The following is a 15098-nucleotide window of genomic DNA, read 5'->3' on the forward strand; positions in this document are numbered from 1 at the left end:
AGCCTCCCTGCGCAGGCCCAGGAGGGCAGGAGGGTGGGGGTGGGCAGGTGCATCTGGAGCCTGAGGGGCCATCTTGGCTTGCCACACCATCTCAGCATGCCTGGTTCACTGCGCATCAGAATCAGGGCCTCACGTTCACTGGGGTACGTGGTGCATAGTCGGAGAGTAGGAGTGTGGACTTTGATATCAGGGTGGTGCGCGAAGCTACACTCTGCTACTTTCTGTGTGACCTTGAACAAGTTGCCTAACCTCTCTGAGCTTGTTTCCACATTTGAAAATAAGGATTCTGTGACTGAAATGATGCACATGGAACAGCCAACGTAAAACCTGGCGCAGAGTGAGAGCTCAGGTCTTCTAATCAATGAACTGCAGCCACATAGCTCATGGCCCGGCCTGCGCAGAGGGTTCGGGACCTGAGCCGGTGGGTGAAGCAGAAGGCACACACCTGCAGGCAGGCCTCAGCTCACAGAAGAAATACAGTCTGGGGCCAGAGAACACGACCTGAGTGGCAGCTCCCAAGACTGGGACCCCGGGTGTGGCAGGGCTCTAGGCCTCCCCTCAAGAGGCCGAGTGGCTGATGCCCGTTGGACAGGTAAGGGACTGATGAAAGGATGCTGAACCCACACCCTCACCCTCGACTTCCAGGAACCAGTGAGCCCAGGCCTGGGGCTCGCTCTGGGGACGGGCAAAGGGAGAACATGCTGTGGTCTCCTCCTCCCCTGCAGCCTCAGCTGACACCTGTTGGTTCTGGAGGCTTAGGAGCGCTCTGACATCCCTAGACAAGGTCTAAACAAGGGGAGTCTATAAAGATTTAATTAGGCACTGTGAATGGGTAACCTTTGCCTCCCATTCCTGTCCTCTGACCCTAGGGAGAAGAAAGAGACTCGTGAAGAACACAAATAAGAAGCAGAACCGGAAGTGGCTGATGTTGTTAGGGCCCCTCCACATTTACCCAAGCTGGGGGGCGAGTGCCACCATGGTTACCGCCACAGTAGAGCCAGGTTCCGCAGCCCAGCCATCCGGGGCTGCACTTTGGAGCCTGGCAGCTGCCTTGGAAGGAGGGGCAGCGGGAGCCTCCTCCCTCAGGCAGGAGCTCGCCTCTTGCCTTCCCATTACTCCTAAAATGAGGCTGGTCCAACTTGCTCTGCGTCTTCCTCTGTTTGACCCCTGGTACAGGCATGCCTGCTGAATCTACACCTGGACCTACAGACCTGCAGGGTCTTGTCTGGGTCTGGATGTTCCCACGGGGCCACGCATCAGTCACACACAGAGAGTTTTACTGCCCAAGGGGACTTTTGAGATCTGAACATTATCCACTCCAATTCTCATTTCATTCACAAGGGAATGGAGGCCTGGATGGGGGAGGGGCAGGAATCACACAGGCAAAGAGATAAAGCCTGATCAAAGTCTCCCTAATCTTTCTCCTGCTGCCTGCTATGCTTTATGGCCCACATACTGCATATAGCTGTGCCACCCCCATCACTCCATGGACACTCGGGTGGCACACCCTAACACAGCACTCACCACTAGTGGCTCTACTATTGTGACTCCCGTTTTAAGAGGCAGTGGCTGCGACTTGGAGAAATTCAATAACTTTACCTAAACTAGTAAGTGCTGGAGCTGGAATTTGATCTATTTTTCACTTTCTCTGGTTGTAATGATGGGTGTGGAACCCAGGGCTTCATGTATGCTAGGCAAGTGCTTTACCACTAAGTCACACCCTGAAGCTGGAATTTGAAACCGGATTATCTGGCATTTGGATTTTTAAGTACTCTGCTATGCTACCTCTCTTCTCCGGAAGCTTCCTCTGTACTTTCCCTTTCCCCTTTCCTCTTACACTTTCACAGTTATTGTTACCATCACCACCACCTCCACAACTCGTCCTTGCCTTCTTTCTCGGTTCAATCAAATCCAGATGATGCTGCAGACACAAGGCAGGCTCAGCACCGCTCCCTTTCACTCTTTGTCTTCCTCAGGGTCATCAGCAGCATCACCACACGCATTAGCAGCAGCAGCAGCAGCAGCAGTAGCAGCATCACCATTTATAAGATCCCTAATTGCAAAAACCTTACACTTCCCGACCAACACAGACCTAACTCCTGCCCTGGGCTGAGGGGAGGGGCTACAGTCGAAGTCCCACATATACCCTCCCTCAAGCCAATGTACAAAGCCAGACTGTGGAAAGGCATTCTTCCTTGTGGAGGCTTTTCTGGAAATAAGGGCAGGGATAGGGGTAGAAGGAGAAGTTTCAAACAGCCAAGGAATGTCTGTTGAGAGGAATTAATCAATGGCCAAGGAGATTGCCTGTCATCTTTCAATATCTATAGAAATAATAAGCCTCAAGAGAGGGGACTAGAGCTCTAAGGGAACAGAAGACCAGAGGTTACTCTACCCACCCCTTGCATTTAATGAGCTACAGGGGAAAGAGCAAGCCATAGGCAGCTTCCACCCACTTTGGGTGTTGGCCAACACCCCATCTGCCCCAGCCACTGTAGCTCTTGTAGCCCTGGGAAGCCAGCAGCAGCAAGCAACACTGCCCAGGAGTTTTAAAATTGATTATTCCTTCGAGTCCAAGTCCCACCCACCTCCCAGCCAATGAACTTGCTGGTTGGCTGTCCATGAGCGTTGGCTGCCAGAGGTGCCATCATCCTGCACAGGCACTAGGAAGAGAGCAACGGCTTCCCGGATCCGAGCTTCCACCCAGAATTCCAGCCAAGGCCCCAGAGCTCCCAGGACCTGGAGGATTTTTTTCCCCCCTGGTTGTGTTTGGAATTGGCTGGTTTTCTGGGCACCAGGCCCAGCTCAGTTTAATTTTTGTTTATTTTTATGTACAGATTCTCTTCTGTTTGGGGAAGAGCTTTGTGTAAATTATTATTATTTATATGATAAAGAATAAATCACACCAAATAAAAAAACCCACAATCTCTTCTTCTCAATAGAATTACTAAATTAGGGGCTGAAAAGAACAGCCGATGTGCTGGGGTTTGGTTTCAGGAAGCCTTTGGACATGGATTCTCACAAAATGTCTTAGTAATTGGGCTCTGTTATCCCAGATCTGATGCTACTCAGAGCCGGCAGAGGCATAGGGGGCCTCCCAGGAAGACTGCGGTGGTTCAGGTCTAAGAATGTGTGCTTCCTGATCCTCCACACATCTCGTTCCTTGGGAGATGAGTTGGGGCTTTTTGAAGTGATTTACTAACTCAGAATAGGGAAAGAACAGAGGAAAGAGAGGAGTTGGGGATTCTTGCCAGAAATAAGATCCGATGCCCTGAACTGGGGTGGGGGTGGAGTACATAGGAGTCACTTGAATAGTGGCATTATTACATCAGGGGAAAATGAGCCAATCATTTCTCTGCCTATTCACTACATTTGCATGCTGTGACTCTACTGGTTGGAATGAAATGAGTCAGAAGGCCGGGATACAGAATGGGCAGAGGACCAGCTTGGCCCAGAATGTGTCCCCAAGTGGTCCCCATGCCTAGCCAGGGTGGGGAGAAGACCAGCTCCTTAAAGTACTGTACCTCTTTCCTCTCCACCTTCTTACCACTCCACTCCGCTCCATCCACACTTTCATGAAGTTCTGTCTGGGGACTAGAGAAAGACACACCCAGAACAAGTAATCCATCCCTGGGACTATATCCTAAATGCCAAAGGGAGGGAAAAGTTAGCAGTAGGCAGTGTTTTGGTGCTATTGTTGAATCTCTTAGAACCTCAGGTTACCAGAGATTTAATTTGATTTTTTTCTTTTTTTTTGGCGACAGGGTCTTGCTATGCAGTTCAGACTGGCTTTGAACTCACTGTATAGACTAGGCTGGCCTCAAATTCCTAACAGTCCTCCTACCTCAGCCTCCAGAGTTCTAAGATCTTAGGTGTGTCCTACCACACCCAGTTGTGCCACCAAGCCCAGCCAGAGATTTTATTTATTTATTTATTTATTTATTGGTTTTCTTCTGGTACCGGGAATTGAACTCACGACCTCAGGCTTGCAAGGCAGGCGCTGTGCCACTGAGCTAAATCCCCAGACCCCCAGCCAGAGATTTTAAAAACATTTGACCCTTTTTTTTTTTTTTAAAGCAAACAAAGCTTTGTAAATGAGGAGGGGAAGAGGGATTGAAGGAAGGGGAGGGGAGGGGATTGGGGAAAAAAAGAGGAAACAGGAGATACCACTTATAGGTACAAATTCCTTATGATGAATGTGATCATTGTGTAAATCTAAATTGTACTAATAAACTTTTTTTATCTTTTTTGAGACAAGGTCTCACCATGTAGTTCAGACAAGGCTTGAACTCACTATGTAGCCCCGGCTGGCCTTGAACTCATGGTAATCCTCCTGCCTCAGCCTCCTCAGCCTCCCAAGTGCTGGGATTACAGGTGTGTGCCACCATGCCTGGCTGTATCAATAAATTTAAAACAAACAAACAAACATCTGGCAGCATTGCCTGTCAGCATTTGCTCAAATTGCGTCCTCTTTCTAGAATAAACTCCCATCTGCCCAACCCAGTCTCACTCTTGCTTCTAGCACAGTTATGGCCACCAGCATGATTATGAGCAGGAGCTCTGGAGCCTTCTTTTGAGTTTGAAAATCTACTCTGCCACTTAATAGCTGTGGAAAATTTGAGCAAGCTGCTTAACCTCCCTGAGACTTAGTGTGCCAATCTGTAAATGGAATAACAGCAAACACACCCACCCACACACAGAGGCTTAGCATGAAGATTAAATGAGAAAATCCATGTAATACTGAGTTAGTGCTCTACCAATGTGATCATTATTTTAAATACTCCAGTAAGCTATCCCAGAGCTCTTGCCTAGAAATTAACCCCACCCAACATGTACTCTAGGAATACGAAGATTATACAGCTAAGGTTTCCTTCTAAATAATTTTTTCATAATCTTCCCTGAACCAGCTATTATGTATAAGGCTGACCATTCCTAGTCATGGTTTGGGATTTTGTTGTGTTGTGTTGTGTTGTGTTTTGAGACAGGGTCTCACTATGTAGCTCAAGCTGACCTTGAACTCACTGTGTGGTCCAGGCTGGCGTGGAACCTGTGGTGAGACGTTTTTGCCTCAGCCTCCCATGTACTGGGACTACAGGCATGCAACACCATGCCCAGCTTCCTAGTCATGTTTTATAGTTAGTGGGCACTCCGTTGATTAGCAAATGCCTTTGAAAAGTTTCCCAGGCCTGGGAGTATAGCTCAATGGTGGAGCATATACTTAGCATCCACGAGTCCCTGAGTTCAGTCCTTAGCATGAATGAATGAATGAATGAATGAATGAAATAAGAAGTCACCTGGCTACTCAAACTCCCAAACCCTGGGAAATCCCACTAACTTCTAATCTCTATTGAGGAGATTGTGATGCCAGGTTTGACCCCATATGACGCTAGGACCCAGTATGATGCCAAGTTTAGCCATTCCCAGTAAAGCAGACACAGGGAACAACGAGAGGTGGGTGGGGGAGGAGGGTGAGGTAGGTGGGAAATGACCTGGGAGGGGTTTACAGCTTTAGGCAACATGGACCCGTGGCTTTCCACTGCCCTCTGCTAGGGCACTTAAAATCCCACCCTCATCTTTGACTGTTCAGGTCCTTCTTGTCCAGCCGCAGGGCATGGGTACTAATTAGTGCAGCTGGTACAGTGAAATGCACAGGCCTTGCCTCTAGCCCCCAAGGGGTGGTTCTTACTGGCGAGGGAGATCTCTGAGTTACCGGGCACCTAAACACTTGCACAAAAACACATATAAAAGTAACTATTCATTTCTTTTGTGTGTGTTTGTCTTTTTGAGATAAGGTTTCACTATGTAGTTCAGGTTGGCCTTGAACTCACTTTGTATGTAGCCCAGTCTAGCCTTAAACTTGCAGTGATCCTCCTGCTTCAGCCTCCCAAATGCTGGGATTATAAGCGTGTGCTACTCCACTTGGCTATCTATTCATTTCTATATGTGTCTTTGTGGGCAAATACCAGTCCTTTTATCTTGGAGCGCACTCAGAAATTCACCCATGTATTATTTATTGAGGTCTTACTATGTGTTAACACTAAGCCACCGGTGTGGTCATTATTTTTTATTTTTTATTTTTTGCAGTACCAGGGATCGAACTCATGACCTTGCGCTTGCCAGACAGGAGCTTATGCCACTGAGCTATATCCCCAATAATAATAATAATTATTATTATTTTTTGGTACCAGGAATCAAACTCAGGACCTTATGCTTGCCAGGCAGGCACTTGTGCCACTGAGCTATATCCCTGGTCCCAGTGTGGTCATCATTAAGAGACACAGTTCCTGCCCTGTAGGTGTCCCTCTCTAGTTCCCAAACAGAACTCTACGAAAGTTGGATGACTGGGGGTTGGGGACCGGGCACTTTTACTGAACTGGCTACCCTGGCTGGGGATGGCGGCCACTTGAGGACATTCTCTGGGCCAAGTTGGTCCTCTGTTCTTCTGTATCCCTGCCTCCTGACTCATCTCATTCCAACCAATAGAGTCAAAGCATGCAAATTTAATGACTAGGCAAAATTTCTAACCATAAAGAGCTTAATTTCTAGTGAGGGGAGAGAGTAACAGTCAGCAGGCAAAGAAATAAATAATTGAATTTCAGATGGAGACATGCTATAAAAATAATGAAACAAGTTAAAGGGATAGAGTGTGACAGCACGTACAGGGAAAGTGCCTTTAAGTTTGGGGGCTTAAACAAAGACCTGACCAATCAGAACATAATCAACCTCAGAAAAACCTGGAAACAGCAACCTGGTAGAGGAAGCAGCAAGTGCAAAGACATGGAGGAACTGCTTAGCATCCAGCAATTCCAGGGATCTGTATCTTTGTAGGGCAAATGTCAGTCAGCTTTTATTGCACACACACCTGTGTCTTTTCACTGCCTTTTAGAATCACATCACACTCCTCACTGAGGCCTAGAAGCCCACTTCATGCCCCTCTGGCTACCAGTCTCACTGGTTTCTTTGGTCTTAGGCCACCTTCCTCCTGCCACAGGGCCTTTGCACAGTCTCTCCCCACTATCTCAAATTCTGCCCTATCCCTTCCTCTCTAGTTAAATCCTCCTTCCTTTAGATCTCAGGAAGCCTGTGGGTGGGCTAATCCTCTCCCCTCTACACTGATCAGATTCTTTTGTCAGATGCTTTCATTTTACCAAGTTCTTATAGTCAGATTACCATGCTTATCTGATATTAGTATCTGACCTTCCCTATCAGAATTACAAAGCTCAGGAGAGTTGGCCTGTTCCTCCTCCTCTTTCTCCTCCTTCTTCCTCCCCCCTTCCCCTCCCCCTCCTCTTCCTTTTTGTGTGTGAGTGTGTGTGTGTGTTTGTTTTTGGTACCAGGAATGGAAATCAACCTTGTGCTTGCTCAGCAGGCCCTGCGCTGCCCATGAGCTATATCTCTGGATTTCTTCCTTTTTTTGTATTGGAGATTGAACCCAGGGTCTTTGCATCCCAGCAATCTTTTTTTCTTTCTCTTTCTCTTTCTTTTCTTTAAAGTCAGAGCCCCACTAAGTTAAATGCTCCAGACTGAGTTTGAAGTTTTGATCCTCCTGCCTCAGCCTCCCAGAGTGCTAGGACGATACAGGTGCTCCACCATACCCCAGCTGGGATCTTTTCTGATCCCTACCTCCAAGCACCGCGCCCAGTGCCTGGAAGGCATTTAACGGATAACTTGCTGAGTAAGTATTCATGAGTGTTGGGTTCAGCTCTGGGCACCGTCCAGACCCAGGGACACAACAGGGCAGCACCTAGGAGGGGAAGAGATGGGGAAGGTCTCCACACGACCAATTAACAGTGTCTGGGAAAGGAGGGCAGAGTTGTTCAGGTATGGCAGGGGAACCCCAGGTAGATACTCTGGCAGCCTTCAAATTCCAAGAGCCCATCACATGTCAGAGGAAGACCGGTGAGGTGGGAGCCAGAGCGGGAAGAGAAGGACTGGACCGTAGGGGAAGTGGGAGGGGCTCTTTCTTACTAAGGCCTGAAGAGCGATCACTTTTCAGGAATAAACAGACTCCTTGCGAGGTAGTGAGTTCCCCGTCCTTGGAGGTCTGTAAACAGGTGTCCTTTCAGCACTAAATTACGGGCTTAGCGGACCATCAGCGGACCGGCTCCCTCAACCCACCCAAAGTGGGCCTTTTCAGCTGTAAAACGGGCTCCACCGAGTGGTCCCGAGGGGACATGGTCGCTTTCAGCTTTCGGCTGGGGCAGGGCCTCTAGGTGGCGGCCCCCCGCTCCCCGCCCGGCTCTGCTAGACCTGGAAGGGAGGGGGAAGGGAAGGGAAGGGAGGGAAGGGGAGGGGGCGGGGAGGCTCTTCCGAGCGTCTTAAGTGGCTCCCCAGCTGGAGCAGCGGTGCGTATTTTAAGTGGAGTTTACAGACAATGGATCTCTCTAGGGCTTGGAGGGGAAGGAAGCTGAAATTCAGGACCATTCTGTGAATTCCCTAGTTCTTTGTGTCCATTGTGTGTGGGAACAATGCTGTTTGTTCGGCTCATTCTCTCAAGGTGGGGGGTGGGAGGAGGTGCTGCGCCCCCGCCGAGGTTCTGGAGGGGCGGGGCTGCTCGGACCCGAGCTTCTGGGGGAGGGGAAGCAGGAGAGCCCGGGGCTGGGCCCACCTGGGCGGTAGCAGGGCGGCAAGTCTGGTTGGGTAGGTTGGAACTCCAACCCGGGCAGCTCCCCCAGCGGGAAGTTCGCTCTCCCTCCTACCCTGCCCCAGGCTCTATGCCCTGGACGCTTGGACCTTGACGCTTCGGACCATGTCGCTTAGGACCTTGACGCGGTTTTCAAAGCTGCCGACCGGCGGAGGCGGTCCATCCGCAGGGGATGTTGGACGGGTCACTTCCTCCTCGAGGCCTCACCTGCTTGCCGTTCCCACGTGGAAGGGCTGGCTGGAGGGTCGCGCGCGGCTCTGCTGTTTCCCGTCAGTACCACGTCCCCTGTCTCACCGAGCTTGGGCCCCTCCTTGGTCTGGCGTGGTGGGCCGGTGGGGCCGTGTGTCCACGGAGCAAAGCCAGGGAGACATAAGCCCCAACTTAGGTCACAGAGGCTCCCAAAGAGCACATCCCCCCTGTCACTGACTTGCCAGCTGCCGGGCCCTGCGTACCTCCTCGGATGCTGCCTCCCTTTAAGGCTCTGCTCTGCCCTCCCACTGGAACATCTCCGAGCCTCCACCTCCCATTTGTAGAATGGACACAGCAATAATAGTATCTGCCGCTCTGTGCGGTCAGGAGGATTAAGTGAAATAACGCGTCGCAAGCGCTGGGTCTGAAGGGATGTAGGGCTTCTGTTAGTCATTTGCTGTATGTAATTACTATCTCCATTTTTCAGACGGAAGTCAAGGCTCAGAGAAGGTAAGCATCACACAATGAATGAATGAGAACTCTATCATTCAAGCCCAGGCTGGTTGATTCTGAGGCTGAGCTGCTGACCATTGCTCAGGGCCTCCTGCAGAGATGGACCGCCAGGTTCTGAGCAGGCCTCTCCTGACTTTCCGACAGCACCTGCCAAAGCCCGGAAAGCCAAGTACTCCCAGCCAGAAGAGTTGTTGTTCGGCCAGGGTTGGGGTCTGAGGCTCCTCTCCAGCCCTTCCCACAATTGCACTGTAAAATGGTGTCCTCTCCATCCCCAGCCATCCTCACAAAGTGGTGTCTTAGGCAGGAGGGGCACCGGGGCCAGGCTTGGGAGCAGCCTGGGTGCTTCTGGGCTCAGATCTAGCGTCCAGCCATTGCCTCTGGCCTCTGAGTGAGTTTGGCTGGTGCTGGGGAGAAGACTTGGACCTGGAAGCTGAGACCTGGTCCTATGTGCTTGGGGCGGGGGCTCCTCAGGGAACCTGTCTGGGCCTTGGGTCTTCACAGGAAATGGGAAAAGCACGGAGCCATGAACTGAGACAGAGCTGAGAACTAGAAGGGCAGAGGTCAGGGCTGGGGGACCACAAGGGGGTGGAATGTGCTCAGCCACTGCTCCTTCCCATTTCTACCGTAATCCTCCATCTGCTCTAATTCAGCCCTGTTCCTATCTCACTCTTTCCACCCATTTCTCTGTGGTTCACGGCTGTCTATTGAATGAGGGGAGGGAGAAGCAACGGGATGGAGAGAGGGCTGGGGGAAGGGGTGTCCGCTTTGCTGATGTGAAGCAGTTCTCATTCTGTGAATGAAGGTGCTGTGGGTTCAGGGTGGAGGAAGGGGATGGAGGGAAGCACTGGGTAGGGCAGGCTGGGATGGGGTTGCCATGGGAACAGCAGCCTGTCAGGAGCCCTGCCTTCAAAGGCAGGCTAGGTGGCGCGTTGCAGGTTCCTGGGGGAGGCGGGTGGAGTGTGCAGGGAGCAGTTCTGATGCGAGCCCCCTGGGACTCCAGCTCTTGGATTCCAGATCAAAACCCTAACCTGATCAGGAAGTGGCATCACGCGATGCTTCCTGGCAGACGCCCCTCAGCCTCAAGCCCTCTCTTGCTGACTGTAAGGCAGGGGTGGGGGTGGAGTCTGCAGAGGCAGTGTTAGGGGGAGCTGCGATGGAAACACTCCACTGACACCATCCCTCCTCTTCAGTCGGGCTGGAGGGGGAGGGGAGGCGGAGGGTGGGGGTTGGTTTTGCCCTTTAGGCCTAGGTTAGGGGTCGGACTCCCCAACAACAGTTACTTGAGGCCTCCCTCTGGCTCTAACCTCCCAGAAGTACCTTGGAGCCTGGGAACAGAGCTGAGTCTTAAGCCCGGGGAGGCTCTGTTCAACCTGACTCCCACCACTGCTGCCTCCATCTTGGCCTTTTGGCCACTAGGGGGGGCCATGGCCCAACATCCGCGAGATCTCCAGGACAGTTGAGTCCTGGAGACCCAGGTGGCCCAGTGAAGGGGTGTGGCTGATATGTGGCCTGGTGGTTCTAGCCCTTCATGGAGCTGGCGGAGCTAAACCACGCTCCGGCTCTGGCAAAACCTGCTGGCCTTGAAGGGGATCAGCACCCTGGGGCTGCCAGTTCAGTGCCAGCCTTCTCAGGCCTGATGCCTACCTGCCCACCCGGACTTCTCAGAGACCAATGAGCTCAGAGGAACCTGCCATTCACCAGCATGTGTGGGCATTGCAAGGGATTATGAATATGGGGCGGTGCACGCCTACCCAGCACAAAAAAGGGTTAGAAACGTGCATAGTGCAGTCCTGATAGCCTGGGTCTGAAGCCCACTTCTAACCAGCTGAGTAACTCTGGGCAAATTTTGTAACTTGAGCCTTAGTTTCCTCATCTGTAAAATGGTCATGATAATGGTACCAAGCTCATGGAGTTGAAGGGTTAAGTGAGAAAATGTGCTTCAAGTCATTAGGTTCTGGTACATGGGAAACCCTGAAAAAGGTAACTTTTTTTTTTTAAACATAGGTTCTTGCTGAGTTGCCCAGGCTGGGCTCAAACTTACAGTCCTCCTGCCTCAGTCTCCTAGAGTATGCCCTGACACTTGGCTTCAATCGGGTAACTATTGTTAAAAGTGAAGCCATGTGTAGCAGAAGCAAAGTGCCAAGAAGTCCCGGGAAAAAAGAAGATGCTGATGTGATGAGAGCCAGGGTGGGCTTCCTGGATGTGGTGCTTACTGGAAGCCTCACGGGAGGAAGGCTGTGAGCCTGACGCAGCAGGCTGGGAAGGGTTTACAGACAGGAGGAGCCTCAGTGGGGAAAGGCATTTAGAGACCTTATTTTATTTAATCCTTGCTGTACAAACCAGCTGAGTCGGCCCCAGGGCGTCTCTCTGTTTCATCTCTGCTTCCAGAGCCTCTGCTCAAACCCTGCCCTGGGCTCCAGCCTCTTCCTCCTCCTCCTCCTCCTCCTCTCTCTTCCACTCCCACTTCCGGCTTTTCGTGGGGAACTCAGTTCAAAGACAGCAACTCACCAATAGTGACCACTGGCCCCTAAGCCTGTAGCCCAGTGGCTCTTTACCAGACAGTTTTGGTCCCGCTGCCCCCAGAGACATTTTGCAATGTCGGGAGACACTTTAGGGGAGTGAGAGGATAGCTCCTAGTGGGCGGAATCCCAGGATGCGGCTAGGCGTCCTGCGAGGCGCAGCCCCCATGACAGAGCATTTCCTGGCCTCAAATGCCAGTGGTGTGGAGGTTGAGAAATTCTAGCTTAGACAGAGAGCTGCCGCTGGGGAGAAGTTCGGCCCCCATCCCCAGACAGCCCCTGAAGCCCTGCCTCCACATGCCCACGCCAAGTGTTTCTGACCACTTTCCCTGGCCTCTCCTCCTCTTCCAGTCCAACCCTCAGCACCCCTGGCGTCACACTCCCTGACACCCACTCCACTGCCAAGGCCCCTTCCCCGAGGGTCTCGTCCCCCCTTTTATCCTCTCCTCGGCAGGCAGGGGCTGTGCGGGGCCTGTCAGGCAGGAGTCAGCCTGCGGGCTGCACGAGGCTTCAGAGACCGAGCTGCCCGCTGCACTCGGTGCTGCCAGCCCGCTGATTGGCCGAGGCTGCTGTTTCCATGGTGATCCCCGGCAAAGCCCAGGGCCCCCCTTCCAGGCCCCCCCACAGGCCCTATTCAGTGGTGAGAGCAGCGACAGGCAGGTTAATAAAACAGCAGCCGCGTGAGGAGCCAGGCTGTGGGCCGAGGTCCCAGCGTGGTGGCCCGCCCAGAGGAGAGGGACGCTGGGGGCGGGGAGTGCACAGCTCGCCTGCGGCTCAGTCAGCGCTCCCCACTCCAGCCCAAGGGGAGACTCTGCCCACGGCAGGTGCTGGGGCCGCAGCAGCCCCGGGGATTGGGGGCTCATCCCCTGGAATGCACCTTCCCGTAGTGGCCTCTGGGGGCGGTGTCCCCTCCTCCATCGGGACCCCTGAACCTCTGTCATTGGGATGGGAGGAGTCCTGGGGCCCGGGATGAGGAAGCAGAGAAATGGAGACGGGGGTCAAGGAATCACAGGCAGGGAAAGGTGGGAAGTGGGAAGGAGACGGGGGAGATGAGGATGCGGTGGGAGTGGGGTGGAGCTTGAGGATGGAGCAGAGAAAGAGGGGACAGAGAAGAGATGGAAAGAGGCTGGGGAGCGGGAGTGAAATGGAGGACAGAGTGTGGCGGCCGCGCACAGACAGGCTGGGATGGGGCGCCCGGGGGTGGAGGGCGGGGAGCGGAGGTGGGGTCGGTGCTGCAGGTGGAAGGTAGAGGTGAGAAACTGGGACGGGCTGGGACTGGGCGGAGGGAGGCGGGGCAGGCAGGGGAGAAGGCCATGGGGAGGGGAGCGGGGCCCACTTCTGTGCAGCCCGGAGCTTGGCCGGTGTTAGGCGCTTGGGACGTGTGCTTCACACACAGTTGGTGCTCCCATCTATGTGTGGGGTGAATGAGTAGGGTAGGGTGGGTGGCATGGGTGCTGGGAGCATGTTCCCCTCAGCGACACCAGAGCCACTCTGTCCCGATTTCCACACCGAATGCCACACTCTGACGTGGAAGACTTGCCACAAGCACTCGGCACTTGCAACACCCCTTTGAAGTGAGGACTATTGCCATAGCAGAGATCCGGAGGCTGAGTAACTTGCCCAGGATCCTGCAGCTCTAATTCCCACCTCAGAGCTGGTGGATACATAGTCAGCGTCTGTGTTTGGACCAGGGTATTTCTTGCCAGAGACCCAAACCATGCAGACTGGTGATGGGGGAGGGCAGGGAGCTCCGTGTCACAGACCTCAAGGATGGAGTCTAAGGGACTGGGGGTTTAGCTCAGCGGCACAGCGCCTGCCTGGCAAGCGCAAGGTCGTGAGTTCCATTGCCGGTACCGGAAAAAAACCAAAAACCAAAACAAAAAGGATGGAGTCTAGCTGCGATGCTAAGCCACCTGGCTGTCAGGCTCCTGGCTGCCATCCCTGATATCCACTCACTGGCTCATGACTCAGTTTCTCCGCTGGTGAATATGCTGGGTTTCTTGTTGCCTGGTGTACCACTGCGGTCACAACTCCATGGGAGCAGTTCTCAAATGCTTTCCCTTGAAATGCCATCCATCTTTAGATGATAGGGGAATCCAGAGCTGGTGCCTCAAATGTGGAATGGAAAGAGCTTTGGAATAAAGTAGAATAGCTTGACTCTGTCATCTGTGGGGTGCCCTGGGCAGCTGTTCCCCAGTCCTCAGTTTTTCCATCTGTGAAATGGAAACAATGTCAAGATGGTGATACAGAGACAGTAAGATGCCATGTGTAGGATGCCTGGCCCAGAAAAAGTTCTTGGTAAAGGTGGATCCCGTCTGCTGGGACCAGCTGGCCTGTGCAGGCACTTGCTTCTCCTGGGATATATGTGTTCCCTCCTTCCAGACCCCACTGGGGGAGGGGAGAGAGGGCGCCACCTGTGTCTGTGTTGTCATCACTTCCAGAGGACTCATTGTGAGAAATCAGAGCTGAGTTTTGTGGGACTAGAAAGCAGTGGGGTGAGTAAGCCTCATGTGAGAACACTTTTCAGTCTCCTCGGAAGGAGATGGGTCTGGGTTGAAGGAATGAGCAGGGATTCCACCCTGTCACTCCTCCCTGCCCACAGCCCCTGCAAGGGAAGACCACTCACCGGCTGAACTCTGACAGGAAGGAGCCTGCTACCTGCTGCCCCTGCAGCCTGCCTGCGGCAGGGTGGGATCTGGGGGGCGTGGCCTAACGGCCAGGCCAGCAACTAGGAGCCCAGGCCTGGGAGGGCACAGGCGGCTGCAGCAACCTGAGCACTGGTAAACCATTAATTCTTAATAAACGACAGGCTGTGCATTATTTAACAATAATGATACTTTCTGTTCCATTATAGATTAAAACACCGGCCTCTTCTTATTAATCCTGCATTTCAAAAGCTTGTAAATCCTGCGCAGCCAGAGGAGATAAAAGCGGGCTCATCCCCATCCCGGGGCTGACACACACGCACTGACACGGTGGCTCAGCAGCCACGCCTGTACATGCACACGTGTGTGCCCTGGGCACACCCACAACCTGGCTTCCTGGACAACTGCAGGCGCAGGCTGCCTCTCTCTCTCTCTCTCTGAATTTCTTCTATTTTTTTTGTTTTTCCCTTTCAGCATTTTCTCTGACTTTTCTTTTCCCCTCCTCTTCTGTTTATTTGTTCTTTTGTCTCTCTTGCTTCTCCCTCTCTTTATGTCTCTGTTTCCTGCCTCCCCATCACCTGCCCCTCCATC

General features: G+C 52.7%; 1 protein-coding gene across 1 annotated transcript in view; it reads right to left on the reverse strand.

Annotated features, from left to right (window-relative positions):
- Positions 1-15098, reverse strand: part of LOC102003016 — a 48351-nt gene that overhangs the window by 15537 nt on the left and 17716 nt on the right. Inside the window, exon 4 of the mRNA XM_013512125.1 lies at positions 8849-9254. Coding sequence (XP_013367579.1) covers positions 8849-9254 — 406 coding nt within the window. The remainder of the gene's footprint in view (positions 1-8848; positions 9255-15098) is intronic.

The sequence above is a fragment of the Chinchilla lanigera genome, unplaced genomic scaffold (assembly GCF_000276665.1).
Source record: "Chinchilla lanigera isolate Chin_1 unplaced genomic scaffold, ChiLan1.0 scaffold00014, whole genome shotgun sequence".
NCBI classification, from domain to species: Eukaryota; Metazoa; Chordata; class Mammalia; order Rodentia; family Chinchillidae; genus Chinchilla; species Chinchilla lanigera.